We start from the raw sequence: 15,489 nt of genomic DNA on the forward strand, positions 1-15,489 counted from the left end.
CCACCTTGTTATCTTTATTACAAACCTCTGTCATGATTGCGCAAATGTAGTCTATTTTTTCCATTATAAAATCCTTAGTAATGTTTTGTTATACATTTTGATGACATGCAATTTTTTTTTTTACAGTCTATGCAATATTATGTATCAACTAACAAGGGTTAATTTCACCACTGTGATATTCTGTCTTAATACATTTGTGCCATGTCATACAGTCAAATGGAAATAACAGAATAGTTGCAAAGCCACTTTAATGCAATGATTTACACGCATCTGTTCTTGGTTGTGTAACAAATGGGTAATCTTATATTTTCTCAGGTGCGATGTGCCAATGCACGCTGAGTGTATAACATCACACAAAATCAGCCAGGAGAATGAACGCAGAGGAAGTGGAGCTGCTCAGTGACTCCAAGTACAGGAACTATGTTGCCGCTGTGGACAAAGCCCTCAAGAACTTTGAGTATTCCAGTGAATGGGCTGACCTCATCTCAGCTCTGGGAAAACTCAATAAGGCAAGTTTAAGTTTAAGTGGAAGTATTTCATAATATAAGCAAAACGGTATATCAATATATTGATATTTGAATTATGAATGGTACTCCGGTTTCCCCTACCACTAAATCATGTACAATAGGCCAGGATGAATGAGAGTGTGTTTGAGAGTGCACATCAGGAACGAGGGATGGAAATTAGCCTGAGGCTACAATCCGGTGTGACTTGTTCATTAACTTGCACTGTCCCGACCAAATAAACTAAACTAAATGGAACAATTATTCTGAAGTCATGAATGCAGATTTGCCTGAACCTATCAGGTATTTACCAAGTTTCTCATTATTCATTTTGATTTTCATCTTTACAGGTTTTGCAGAACAATGCTAAATACCAAGTGGTGCCCAAAAAGCTGACAATAGGCAAACGGCTGGCCCAATGTCTCCATCCTGCCCTTCCGAGTGGGGTCCACCGCAAAGCTTTAGAAACATACGAAATCATCTTCAAAATTATTGGTTCCAAGAGGCTAGCAAAGGATCTTTTCCTGTACAGGTAATAGGCAGCACATTTTTACACCACCAGGGGCCAGTACACCCATGTTTAAAGGTGTTTTTATGTTCTCGTGTTCCACATGGTTTTTATGCTGTCTGCAGTGCTGGACTCTTCCCTTTATTGTCCAATGCTGCTATGTCGGTAAAACCTGTGCTCCTTGGACTCTATGAGACCTATTATCTGCCCCTGGGAAAGACTCTGAAACCAGGCCTGCAGGGATTACTGACTGGGGTACTGCCTGGTTTGGAGGAGGGGTCTGAATACTATGACAGGTAAGGAGTGTTCACCAAAAACACGATCTGTCTTTTAAAGTTGCGCTAATGGTATTTTTATAGGCCATTAGAAGACCGCATCATGATGTTTTTATGTCGAAGGAAATAGAGACTGATTAATTATTCATAGTTGGGTTACTTTTCCAAATCCATTGTAAAAGGCCTACAGTATTATATTATATTTACTTGATCTTTTCTTTGTCATAGAACCAACATTCTGTTAGAAAAAGTGGCTGCTGCCGTAGAGCAGTCAGCGTTCTACAGTGCCTTGTGGGGCAGTATCCTGACCAGCCCCGCGGTGCGTCTGCCCGGGGTCTCCTTTGTCCTGTTTCACCTCAACCGTAAGCTCTCAATGGAGGACCAGCTTTATGTCATGGGCAATGACATTGAACTGATGGTGTGTATCCTATGGTTATATCTAATTACTAACCTTTGTAACTGTGCAGTTTACTACAGCATTCTCAGTTTTTATACATTAATGATGGTAGGATTGGGTAGGATTTAGCCTTGGTAATACGTAGTTGCTCCTACTGTGTTGATTTTGCTGACAGGTTGAAGCAGTCAGTACCTCAGTCCAGGACTCGAGTGTGCTGGTCCAAAGGAGCACGCTGGATCTGATACTCTTCTGTTTTCCCTTCCATATGAGTCAGGTGAACATCACTGCTTGATCTCTGTGCTACAATATACTTAAATTGTACAATGTTATTGTATACATTCAAATCTATAACTTTGATACTGCTAACCCAACAGCCAACCGCTATGGTGACTCATACTTATATTCTATATATTCTTATATTCTTCTATATTATATTCTGTTGTCATTAGGCAACCCGCCCGGACATGATCCGCATCTTGTCAGCTGCTTTGCATGTTGTTTTGAGAAGAGATATGTCGCTGAACCGTAGACTCTACGCCTGGCTGCTGGGTGCGAACTTTAACTATACTCACACAATATCCATCAAATGTTATTCATATTCATATATTTATTCAGGTAATAATGATAAAGCAGAAGTTTGCATATTGTCTTATATTAATATCAGTAAAGAGTAAAGACATTAAAATTGTTCCTGTATCTCTGATATACCGCACATACAGTATAGTTACTTTTCAATGTAGTTATATATATATATTTCTTTCTTGCATTCTAAATTTGGAAAACTGACCGGTAAGTGTGTATATTTGCCAGGAAAGCACAAAGTGGTCCATTCACTGTTACCAGTACAATTCTAATGTTATTTATGTCAATTTATTTAGCTTGTTAGTAGTATCAAATCTCTTAGCTCCTGTTTTGTCTGTTGATTATTGATTAAAGCATGCATTACAGACTTCATTATAAAGTAGAGTGTTAGTGTGTTATTAACCTGCATATGTATGATTTTTAAAGGCTTTGACAACAATGGGGTGATGGTAGGCCCCCGCAGTACACGGCAGAGCAATCCAGAAGAGCACGCTAGCCATTACTTCAACGCCTACTCAAAAGACATGCTGGTGCAGGTGAGGTTTGTGTTTTTAAGACACTGAATTTGTAAGTCAGACACATAATTGAATAAAGTATTCATAATGTACCGTTCTTCCAAGTGAAAGGCAATTGAAGTAGAGCTTTATTCTGCTGCTACATTTGGCTTTTCCTCTGTTATCTTCTTTTCATCGACCTCCCACAACCTCCCCTGGGCCCAGATTCATCCTGCTCTTTGCACTATTCCCTGCAGCATGGCTTTTGAAAACTGCTTACCATAACTCCACTTTTTACGCTGCCCTGGTTGTGCCAGCGTGTTATGCTCTGGTACACCAGGGGTTGGGAGTTGGTTGCAAATAGCAGTTTATGAAGTTTTTCTATTTGGTTTGCTCTTGTGCCATCTGCTCCAAAATAGTTTTGCAGCTCTCTCCATGGGGGGATGTTTGGTCTGCAGGGACTGTCTGCTCAGGCTTCAACCAATTATGTGTCAGGCCACGCGTAAAGCACAGGACAAACAGAAATGTGTCGATACAATACATGGGTTTTACTTTTTACAAGCAACAAATGCATCCTAGTAGTTGTCTTTGATGGGGCTTTATGTGTCTGTGTTTTAGGCAATGGTGGGAATCTTACAGGGCAAAGCCAGAGGTGGTGAAGAGGAAAGCATCCTTATGCATGACCTTAAGCCATTTCGCATCCTCATTAGTCTGCTTGATAAACCAGAGCTGGGTAAATACATTAATGCATACATTAGTCTTTGTAAATAAACTTAAATGTGCTAAATGAATATATTTTCTCTTTTAAAACATGTCTCCTCTTCCAGGTCCAGCAATCCTTGAGGATGTTTTGATTGAGGTATTCCGTACCTTATACACACAGTGTCGTACAGAGTTGGATCTCCAGAGTCAAAGTCCATTTAGTAAAGATCACACACACCTCAGCAGGTTAGTACCGAATGAAACTGCTTAAAATACTCCCTATGCATCTAATTATGATACTGACAGTACTGACATGTTTTTTTTTCCAGTAAACTGCGAGAAAACAAAAAGACGGCTGAGCTAATTAAAACGGCCAATCTTCTGTTCAACTCTTTTGAGCCGTACTACATGTGGGATTATATCTCCCGCTGGTTTGAGGAGTGCTGCAGGTGTGTCTTCACTGTTCAGTTCCATCATAATAACCACACTGTGTGCTAAATAACAAACTTTGAACATGGCTTTTACAGGAGGACAGAGAACGGCGGGGCTCAAGGCCCACGACAGTCGGGGTGCTTAGACTGTCCTGATCTGTCTCTGGTGGAGTTCTGCCAGCTCGTTGATTTTCTCCTGGATATTGTTTCATTGGTGAGACTAATCTATTCTTGTTTTTGGTCACTCATACTAGATACTTCATTTTAATGTTATTTTGAGAAGTCCGGTCCACATCTCTTTACCCCTGTTTTCATTATCTTAATAGTTTTTTTCACTTCACATTCATGGGATTTTTCTAACACTGTGCTAAATAGCATTTTTTCCCAAATGTGTGTTCTTTTCATTTAGTCTCCACTATTTCATTATAATGCCTTTATCCCCCTCAGCTCCTCCGCCAACATGACTCACACACCTTTGTAATTGAACTAATTTGTGTTAAACTCATTCATTAACATTATCTACATTTGTTTACTACATTGTTTTGTCTAGTGCCGTTTGTTCGTAACGATCACTTGGGTGTGTTTGTCCGTCTTTATCTGCAATACTTATACAGGTTCAAATAAAACCTGCGATATTTCCCTGCTGATAGACTATATTGTATTTCCAATCTGAATAGTTTGGAAATTCTTAAGTTTTATGCTTTGATGTTGTATGTGTTGAAGGGAGAACCTTGTGTTCTGGGTTTGTGAATGAGAGATCACTTAAGTGTTATTGCAAACAAAGTCTTGCCTGTGCTCTGCTTGCTCCTGTCTGTTCAAACTATCTGCTCTTTCTCCCTGAAGCCTACTAGAAGCATGAGGGTAATCTGCCAGGTAAAGTACTGCTCTTTCCTGCCTTTTCACCTCACTCTGCTTCACTCAGGCTATGATAACATTTCTGCAATTTCCTGCCAACATTCGAAGGCCATCTTTGTGTCTTTTGCTCAACTACTGCATAATGCCCTATGTATCCTGGCTGCTTGGTGTGGATCTTGTGAAAATGAAATCTTCGGCCATTGTGAAAGTTCAGTTTAAGCATGCATGCATAAACTATTGCTAAAGTCACATATCTGGAAAAATGTGACCTGCTTAATATTATTGCTGCTTTTTATTATTTTTGGCTTGTCCATTCATTTTATTTCAAGTGTATCTATATAAATTGTTACAGAAACATGACACATTTTAATACACAGAACATAATTTAGAACTAATCAGAGACTTTGCTATCCATTAAGAAAATGTAAAATAAGGTCGACATAGAAAGATCCTCGTGTTTGTCAGAATTCCCTGTCTAACTGCTGTGACTGTATTTCTCAGGAAACGTACATAGAGATCCAGACAGAGCATCTTCCTCAGCTGCTGCTGCGGATGGTGGCTGCTCTCACATCTTACCTCCAGGGGTTGGGCCTCGGAGAGCTTACTCACTGCCTTCGTCTCTGTTCAAAGATCCTCAGTAAAGTACAGCCCCCTCTGGTGTCTCCACTAGTGTTACCCTCCGGCCCCCAGGCTCAAGGCATTTCTAACTCCACAGCTGCCCCATCGCGTTCAGACACAGACGGGTCCAAAGGCACTGAGGAAAAACAGGTGAGTTTGTAAAGCTTTTAAAAAGCAGTACGCGCCTCGCAGTAATCTCTTCAAAACAGGACAAGTCTGTATTAAGTCTGATGTCAGTTTTGAGGTTGTGGAGGTTTATGTAAATTAGGCCAAAGCAAATTCCACCTTAAAATCTTTAGAAGTTGCTCAAAATCCATTCTCTGATGCCCTTGAGTCTCGCCTGTTAGAAGTCTTTTAAATAAACTTTTGAGTGGAATTATTCCCTGAACAAGAGTACCATTGCAACATGTCGGTTTATGTTTTAAGTCCCAAATGAATAAAACTAAAGGATAAAAGTGCTTTAGACTCATGAGGTTAAGGCGGAGAGAGCGAGCGTAAAGACAGAAGATAGTTCACCTACAGCTGAGCCCAGTCTGGCTTTGTATATCAGTAGCAGAAGAAAAGATAGGGTTTTGTGGTGTCCTCTGGGGGTGTCATAGTCATCAGAGTGGAAAATATTCTACACACATCTATGAGATACCATAACAGTCCCACCCCCACCCTAGGGGGGCACACTGAGAATTTGGCAGCTCACATGCCATCTGAGTCCAAATGCCAAGAGGTGTCTGTTTACCACATTGATCTAGAGGTTGTTTTTTTTATAATTAAACTCTGTCTGGCATACTGTACATAACATTTTGATTTTACAGACTCCTCCTTCAACATTAGAGCTGCCCACAGTTGGAGAAGTTTTTGAGGAGGGTGAGAATCTCCCCAGTGCCCGCTCCCCAGAAAGTGGCTTCACAGACTTTGTCCAGTATCAGGGTGATGGAGAGGATACTGAGAGAGCCTCTAATGCCCCTCCTGCTCTCAAAACAGGCCGCCGCTCCTCAGGCCTGTCTCAGGCCAAACCTCTGGACAAACCTGTCATGCAGTGCTGCCTGGAGCACTTTCAGCAATTCCTTTCTCGCCTCATCACATTATATGTTGTTCCTGATCATGAGAGAATTGAGGCTCAGCACATGGAAACCCTGGCTGTGGAAGGCTCCATATCAAATGTTCAGCAAACAGAGCTGTTTGAATCGGAGTTGGCACAAAAAGAAATTGTTGCTGCATTCACTGCGGCCTGTCAACTCTTTTTGGAGTGCTCTAGTTTTCCTGTCTACATTGCAGAAGGCAACCTGAAACCCTCACCTTCACAAGAGGAGCAACTTAGTAAGTACATATGAACTGCAGTGTTAGAGTGAAGCTATCATTGATATCCCTGTTATTTGAAATGACTTGTACCTCTCTCTCACTCAGACAATGAGCAGCTGGGCCTCCCTCTCTGGCTGCAGAACCTGATGGATGCCTGTTGCTTGGCCACAGACTTCTGCTTTCAGGGTGTAGCCATCTCCTTGCTCATGGACCTTGTGGGGCTTACACAGTCAGTGGCCATGGTGGCTGCTGAAAGTGTAGCATCAGGGGGCAGCTCTGAATTAAACCAGCCCATGAGCCCCAGCCAGGGGCGAGTAGCTGTTGTCATCAGGCCCCCACTCACTCAGGGAATCCTCAAGTACATAGCAGACAAGACCAACTTTTTTAAAGTAAGTTATTATGCCCATAAACATTAGATTTTTCTTTTCTTGTATAAAGACCTTTTTTTTTTTTTTTTTTTTTTACAGAGTGTGGCTTTAATTCTGTGGGAACAGCTGAGTGAGGCAACACCTCAGCACCATCAGCGCAGTGTCGAGCTTTTCTACCAACTCCACAACCTGGTCCCTTCCTCAAGTATCTGCGAGGACGTCATCAGCAAACAGCTCATGCACCGAGACAAGGTCTGGACAAAACATCCAGGACTTTCATTTTGTTTTTATGCAAGACATGGTGACAATGAATATCCCCCCTTGTGGTGCTTTGTCCACGTTTAAACAGAGTAGTTTATAGGTTCCCTTTCAGTTTAAAGAATCTAATTCAGTAAAACACTTCTAGAAGACTGTGTATATGTTTTGTATTGTTTATTTCAGAGAATCCGGCTGGATGCTCATGTGAAGTTTTCCATTCTCTGGCATTTAACACGAGATTTGAACATGACCAAGTCATCTCCTTTTAACCGCACATTTGATAGGTTTGTTTGTCTTTCATTATTAAAACAATAGATTTTTGTTTAAGTTTAACAAATGCATTCACCCTCATTGTTGCTCTGACATTGTTTTTAGATCGCTCTTCATCATGCTGGACAGCCTGTGCTATTGGGATCCTTGCACCAGTGCCGTCGGTCGAGCTTGGTTGAATCAAGTCCTTCAGCGACATGACATCGCTCGAGTTTTAGAGCCACTTTTACTTCTTCTGCTTCACCCAAAGACCCATAGAGTGTCTATTCAGAGAGTGCAGGCCCAACGACATTGGTCCAGAGTCTTTCCTGAGCCACCAGAACAGGACACTCCAGACACCATTTACAACAGGGACTCTGGCTTCTCAGAAAGTAAGCGATAACCATTTATTACTGTTTTTTCACTAGCTTTGGATTTAACTTGAAAAATGTGTGAAATATTTGTGAAATTGACACATTTTTGCCCTTTTCCCCTCTAATGTATTAGATGTGAGTCAGCATCATGGAGAAAGACTGACACAAGAGGAGCTACGATGCTTGGCATTAAATGACATGGAACCATTCTGCCTTACCGTTAACCCTTTGAGCGATAGTCTCTCTTTGCTGAGCCTGAGCAGTGAAAATTTACAACTGGCTTGTGAATATCAACCTACTGACCAGCAGGGGGAGCCACAGAGCTCTGAGTCTAGCGGCTCACAGTCGTCTATAGTGGAGAATGGCAGTTTTGAAGATCCAGAAGGGGCTAATATCACTGGATCAGAGCAGCAGAATGGTTCATCTGATTACATGTCAGAGGACTCAGTAGAAATGGTAGTGTCCTGTGTTGTGCAGGACCTACTAGAGAGAGTCTTGAATTTAGTCGATGAGGGATCAAATGGGAATGAACACTGGCCACAGACTGATACAGACAGCACATCTTCAGATACCTCCACCGGGATCCAGCTTGACCAAGGCCCCCCACCTGGATCTAGTCACCAGACTTTACCTGAAATGTTAGCTGAAGGCACACTTGAGTTTCTCTCAGTCACAGCAGCTGAAGTAAATGCAGAAGACCAGCACAAAGAGGGGATCACCCGCCATAGTTCATCTCCTTCTATCGTAACATTACCAGACAGCCTAGATCCATCCACTCCTGACCACAGTTTGCGTGTTGATGACCCTCAAACTCGTAAACGTAGCCATAGTAGCACCCAGCTCAGTTTAAAAGGAAAGATCATGGAAAAACTTGCTGACAAATCTCCGGGCGCTAAACCCAAGATCAAAAAATCTAAAAGAAAGTTTGAAGAGAGGCAAAAGAAAGCTGCCAATCAAAATGACAAACTGAAACCTCCAAGTATTTTCTTTGGAGACAGCCTGGATTTGGAAAACTGGTATAGCTGCGGAGAGGGGGAGGTCTCCGAGATTGAGAGTGACATGGGCTCACCCAGTGGAGGATCGGTTGGGCCCGTGGGTGGGGGCACTGTTCCAGGACGCAGGGCATCCTCTGCACCGCCTCATTTCAACATCCATCCTCTTTACCAGCACGTTCTACTATATTTGCAGCTCTACGACTCCTCCCGGACACTCCACGCCCTGTCGGCTGTGGCTGCGATGCTGAGAGCAACTCCTTCAGGCTTTGTTAGCGCCATTTCCACAACTAGTATCAACAACACCTACACTCCACAGCTCTCCTTGCTCCAAAATCTCCTCGCACGCCACAGAATTTCAGTCATGGGAAAAGACTTTTACTATCCCATCCCACAGGACTCCCACTCCCATTCCTTTCGCAGCGCAATGTATTTGGAAATCATCATATCTTTGTGTCTTTATTTTCTGAGAAGTTACTACTCTGCGCATGTTGCTGTTGGTCCACAGGATTTGGCGGGAAACAGAGCTATGCAGCTAACCAGTGTCGAGGTCTTGACACTTCTTTTCAACGAGCTTGGTAAAGTCACGGGCGGATCTGCGAAGGGGTTTGCCAGTTTTATCAGTGATGTCCTTTCTAAATGCAAAGTTCAAAAAGTGGTGCTTCACTGTTTGCTGTCAACAATATTCAGCGCACAAAAATGGCATGATCAAAGAGTTGCTGGGGCCAACGTGAGCTCAGTGGAAGAGGGGTTATCAGAAGACAGCATTATCAACCTTTCCGAGGACCAGATAGACAGTTGCAGTGCTGTCCAGTCCCAGCTGCTGAGATTACTGCAAAGCCTGGTTGTCCTTGAGCACAGGGTGATGGTGCCAGCTGAAGAGGGTGGCGAAGGAGGTCCCGTGGGGGGAGGGGTGGGGGGTCCTGGGCAAGGCGCTGGTCCCGGGGCAGGTTTTGAAATGCTTGGCGGAGAAGTGGAGCATGTTAACCCTCAGCAGCCAATGACATCGCTGCAGTACCTCCACGGGCAGCCAATCACGGCGCAGGGTCTGTTCCTGTGTGCGGTGATAAGGGCTCTTCACCAGCATCACTCCTGTAAGATGCACCCGCAGTGGATAGGGCTCATAACTGCCACCCTGCCGTACATGGGGCGAGTGCTGAGGAGGGTGGTTGCATCTGTGACTCTGCAACTGTGTAGGAACCTGGACAACTTACTTCAGCAGTACCGCTTTGAGACTGGGATCAGTGACGCCAGGTACAATGTCAAAATGCAAAACATACAAAGTTCAAAGTTTCCAATGTATCTCGTACTGATTATAGGAAGTTGTACTGATTATATCAAGTAGTGCTTTGAATGCCTAATGTAGGTGTGAAAGAGTTATTGAAATGAAGACCATTTACTGTTAAGATTCCTGAAAAATGTTTCAATCAAATAGCTGAGCATTCCTGTATTGGTCACTAGAGGGCAATCTAGACCAAAAAATACACTTGTTGGAACAGTTATGTGTTTTGTTATGGGAATATGACATAGAAGTTGCTGAGTTTTGTTTTGGTTTTAGACCCTCTTGGATGGCCCTGTGCATTCCTCCTGATCTCATTCTAACTGTACTTGAAGGAGTGACCGCTATTATTCATTACTGCCTACTAGATCCTACTTCCCAATACCACCAGGTGAGGGTGCTGTGCGTCAAGCAGGCTTTCTATTGTGCCACTACAGCTCTGTTTCTAAACTGTCCTGTCTTTACTTCTTCATAGTTACAAGTGAGTGTAGACCAGAAGCACCTATCTGAGGCGCGTTCAGGGATCCTTTCCATCCTCCACACCATCATGTCATCTGTCACTCTGCTGTGGAGTCTCCTTCATCAGGCTGACAGTTCAGACAAGCCAGCGGCGGCTTCTGCCAGTTCTACTTCCAACATTAACCTTGGCTCCACTAAGGTACAGTTGCACCTGTGTGAATCATGAGGTCTTTAGGCAAATATCACAGAAGTGATAAGCTAATTTGATCAAAACTAAAACTGTTTCTTTTATGTTCTCTACAGAATCTTCGACAACAAATTCTTGAACTGCTGGGGCCCATTTCAATGAACCACGGAGCACATTTTATGGCAGCAATAGCTTATGTTTGGAATGAGCGCAAACAAGTCAAAGCCCCTGTGAGAAATAAGGTAGGTGTTTGACATCTAGGTACCCTTTATTTATTGATCGGTTGTAAAGCTTGTGTTAAAAAAAACTTTAAATGCTTCCCATGCAGGTTATCCCTGTAGCTAGTGAAGAACAGCTGCTCCTGGTTGAGTTGGTTCGCTCTGTGAGTGCCATGAGGACTGAAACTGTCATGCAGACTGTCAAAGAGGTTTTGAAACAGCCTCCTGCTATTGCAAAAGACAAGGTTTGTTTTTATCATGGTGTATGAGCACATTTTATTTGTGTGGTTTTATTTAAGTTTTCGAATTCTCTTCAACCACAGAAACACCTGTCCTTGGAGGTCTGCATGTTGCAGTTTTTCTATGCTTATGTCCAGAGGTAAGCTGTTATGTTAGAATAATTATGACTATCCGTATAGTGTTTAAGCATTCGTATTTTCTTCTTTGTCAAAGGATACCAGTTTCCAGCTTGGTTGACAGCTGGCCTTCTTTACTGGCTCTGCTCAAGGACTCTGTGCAGTTAAGCTTGCCCGCCCCGGGACAGTTCCTCATTCTGGGGTTGGTTGATGTGCACTGACAGTATAACATTGATCGAGTGAACTAAACCTTTATTTTTGCTCCACCCCTCTCAGAGTTTTGAATGAGTTTATACTGAAGAACCCCAACCTTGAAAGCAAAAAGGATCAAAGAGAGCTGCAGGTAAGAGGTTTGTTTTTTGTGATCTTTTTGTTGCTAAAAGCTGTTTTGTAGTTAACAATGTACTGTCTGTTCAGGATGTCACACATAAAATAGTGGAAGCCATTGGAACCATTGCAGGTTCTTCTCTTGAACAAACAACATGGCTGAGAAGAAACTTGGAGGTGAAGCCATCTCCTCAGATTGTTGTGGATGGAGCCAACCTGGAGACTGACGTAGAGGGTCAGTCACTTACTTTCAATGGTTATTTTTCTGTAGAAAATGTTCAAAGATTGCAACCTGTGGTTAGTTAGTAGAGATGTAAATGTATTTTGTGTGTTATAGATTTAATGCTGACAGTGATGGAGGAATCCACCTTCACTCCGTCTGTGTACAGTGTTCATGCCCTCACTTTGTTGGCGGAGGTAAAACACACAGATCATGTTTTAAGTTTAAGCCTTGTACCCTGAAACTGGCCAATCATCTATGAATTGTATTTTATTCATACTACAAAAAGTAATCTAAAAACAATTGTAATATTTACCTGAAATATGGATGTTTTCCAGTGATTTTCAGTTGGTAAGTAAAATTATCTGCCAATGGAACAAATATTTTGCCCTCAAAACAAGAAAAAATATTTTATTTCTCTTAAAAGTAGATAATAAAACTATTTGGCATTGGCAGATTTGTCTGCTTGGCAAGACAAAACTACTAATTAGGGTAAATTGTTCATATTCTTAATTCAAGTAATTTAAACTCACCCAGATGACCTTTTGCAGTGCATAATGTTGTCTATAGTTTTGCTGCATTACTCAGGCACACTCAAGTTATTGATGACTCAGCCAACCAATAGATCAGACGACAAGCAGTGAAACAGCAGTGTAATTGAAAGAACTCTCTCTGTACTTCAGACCATTTACCTCAACAATGTTAGACAAGATTCACTTTGCTCTTGCCTCTCTGCTGTTTAGAGCACACATTACTGGATTAGTCCATGTGATTGGACAAACACTGTAATGCACTTTCTCACACTGTTTTCTTTCAGGTTTTGGCTCACTTATTGGACATGGTTTTCTACAGTGACGAGAAGGAAAGGGTCATCCCACTGCTGGTCAATATTATGCACTATGTAGTGCCCTACCTCCGAAACCACAGGTGAGGACCAAATATTTGTATATCTTGCATTTTGCAAAGTGTAATCTATGTAATGTTGTGTCGGTAGTGCTCACAATGCCCCCAGCTACAGGGCCTGTATTCAGTTGTTGAGCAGCCTCAGTGGGTATCAGTACACCCGCCGGGCCTGGAAGAAGGAGGCTTTTGACCTTTTCATGGATCACACCTTCTTCCAGATGGACTCCTCCTGCGTCAGTCAGTGAGTAGACAAAAGGCCAGTTACGTCTGCTCCTGGCAAGTGCATATGGAGCTTAGAAAATAAAGCATTTCTAAATTATTTGTTTTCTTTTTCAGTTGGAGAGCAATTGTTGACCACTTGATGACTCATGATAAGACCACATTTAGGGACCTTATGAGTAAGTTCTGGCCTAACCAAGTATTCCTATATGCATGCACTTTTTTAACATATATTGTGAATTATGCTTTCATTCATATTGTAAATCAGAGTATATACTTCTAAGCTGTGTCCCTCTTGTGTTTCATTTCAGCTCGGGTGGCTGTGGCTCAGAGTAGCTCCTTGAGTTTGTTCACAAACAGAGATGCTGAACTGGAACAAAGAGCCATGCTGCTCAAACGTTTGGCCTTCACCATCTACAGCAGTGAAGTGGACCAGTATCAAAAATATCTCCCAGATATCCAAGGTTAATAATTGATAGAAATATTGTACAACTTTTAATGGACTGCAGTTCTTCAGTCAGTAGAGATGCTCTCCCACTAACTTGAAGGCAGGCTTGGGATCTTTCCTACTGACATTAGGTTGGGCACACATGTCTCTGTCAGCTCTATTGCCATATGTGCCTTCAGAAGTTTACAATGATTGAGAAGTGAATGAATACTGATGAACTTGTAAAGCTTGTGCAATATAAATGAGAGCCATTGTTATTATGACTTATTAACTTGTGGAATATGTCATGTATTTTCTTTCTGTATATGTGATTTCAGAGCGTCTGGTGGAGAGCCTGCGTCTTCCTCAGGTGCCGATTCTTCATGCTCAGGTGTTTTTGTTCTTCAGAGTACTTCTACTGCGCATGTCCCCTCAACATCTCACTTCACTCTGGCCTACAATGATCACTGAACTGGTAAGAAACACCAAATTGTCTCTTGTCCGATACTATTACTACAATGAGTGCTTTATAATCATAACAGGTTCAGGTCTTTCTTTTGATGGAGCAGGAGCTAACTGCAGATGAAGATATGTCAAGGTACAAAATCATGGATCTCTTATCATTTTATCTTTATTTTGGTATTTGTTATTTCTTCTGCAATTAAATTTCCATTATGGTTCTTATGTAGAACGTCTGGGCCCTCCGTGGCTGGACTGGAGACGACTTATTCAGGAGGAAATGGCTTCTCCACGTCCTACAATAGCCAGCGCTGGCTCAATCTTTATCTGTCTGCATGCAAGCTGCTGGACCTGGCTTTGACTCTTCCTCCTGAAAGCCTCCCACAGTTCCAAATGTCAGCAAAACAACTACTTCACTTGAAATTACGTTGTGTTGTATGGTCTTGTCTTATTTGTTGTCCTTTTTTGAAAACAGGTACCGCTGGGCCTTCATTCCCGAGGCTTCAGATGATTCCGGGTTGGAAGTAAGACGCCAAGGGACTCACCAGAGAGAGTTCAAACCTTATGTCGTTCGGTTGGCTAAGCTTTTGAGGAAGAGAGCGAAGGTAATGTTCCGTGTAAGCTTTTAATCAAAGAAATAAGAGCAGGGAGTAAAACGAGTCTATTGTGGAGGTATAATTGTCTCTTCCCATCTATAGAAAAACCCAGAGGAAGACTGCTCCACCCGCACTTTGTCCTGGGAGCCTGGTCACCTGATGCTAACCCTTTACGTGATACGGAGCCTCGAGCAGCTTCTCCCGTTCTTCAATTTACTCAGTCAAGTTTTCAACAGCAAATGCAACAGTCGATCGGGAACTGCCTACAGCCAAAACCCCACGAACGCCTCATTTCACAGTCAGAAGGACGGCCACAAGTTGGAGAGCCAGAAAGTCTTTTGGAGCAGGGCAAGGCAGAACATTGAGGAGATGGTGGAAAAGGACTTCCTTGAGGGCCTTATCAAAACGTAAAACACATATGAAATATACAGATCAATACTAGTGACAATAAACCTCAGCTTGTACAGATAAAAACAAGGGATTATATTGGGGATAATGGTTTGTACATGTTTTGTATTTATATTAATTTTACTTTTCAAAACCAGTGTATTTAATTTTAATTATTTGTATATAAGGGGTAGAGCTTTCAAGACTTTTAACATATTTCAACTACGTCTGCCGGGACAATGTAAAGATTCTGTGCCATTCCATATCAACGTGACTTAATAAAAATTTCTATGACGGGTTAGACACGGCTTTATCATTCATTGCATTTAAATCTGCATGGCGTTATGCACTCCCTTTTTTTTTAATTCTCCAGAATCAGGATATGTAGAGGACTAGCTATTTTGCAGGATTTGCAGGTGGTAACAGTAAAAGATGAGAGGTTCATTGTGTTGTCTTGCAAATAGGAGGACATTTCAGTACCATGGACAGAGGCAAATGTCGGTAGATACAGGTCTTCTTTATATTGAATATAGCCAGCTCTGATAATTGG

At 42.2% G+C, this 15,489-nt stretch overlaps 1 protein-coding gene across 3 annotated transcripts; it reads left to right on the forward strand.

Annotated features, from left to right (window-relative positions):
• Nucleotides 1-857: 857 nt before the first annotated feature.
• Nucleotides 858-15,240, forward strand: dop1a (DOP1 leucine zipper like protein A). Of its 3 annotated transcripts, none has more exons than XM_079560759.1 (36): nt 858-1,035; nt 1,137-1,307; nt 1,515-1,704; nt 1,859-1,957; nt 2,133-2,232; nt 2,692-2,801; nt 3,378-3,492; nt 3,587-3,707; nt 3,791-3,910; nt 3,989-4,106; nt 4,736-4,765; nt 5,249-5,515; nt 6,175-6,679; nt 6,767-7,050; nt 7,129-7,281; nt 7,471-7,571; nt 7,663-7,928; nt 8,044-10,156; nt 10,461-10,572; nt 10,657-10,839; nt 10,944-11,069; nt 11,156-11,290; nt 11,369-11,424; nt 11,499-11,603; nt 11,678-11,744; nt 11,819-11,963; nt 12,066-12,145; nt 12,766-12,875; nt 12,943-13,092; nt 13,188-13,249; nt 13,382-13,534; nt 13,836-13,972; nt 14,040-14,095; nt 14,187-14,351; nt 14,432-14,561; nt 14,655-15,240. In XM_079560759.1, the coding sequence occupies exons 2-36, from the start codon at nt 1,171-1,173 to the stop codon at nt 14,961-14,963; spliced, it is 7,110 nt and encodes a 2,369-aa protein (XP_079416885.1). In that variant the 5' UTR covers nt 858-1,035; nt 1,137-1,170; the 3' UTR covers nt 14,964-15,240. The 3 variants fall into 3 exon arrangements, with proteins under 3 accessions (XP_079416885.1, XP_079416886.1, XP_079416887.1); XM_079560760.1 differs by having other exon boundaries at nt 2,719-2,801; XM_079560761.1 differs by lacking the exon at nt 4,736-4,765.
• The last annotated feature ends 249 nt before the right edge of the window (nt 15,241-15,489 follow it).

Source organism: Gobius niger, assembly GCF_951799975.1.
Source record: "Gobius niger genome assembly, chromosome: 8".
Taxonomy (NCBI): Eukaryota; Metazoa; Chordata; class Actinopteri; order Gobiiformes; family Gobiidae; genus Gobius; species Gobius niger.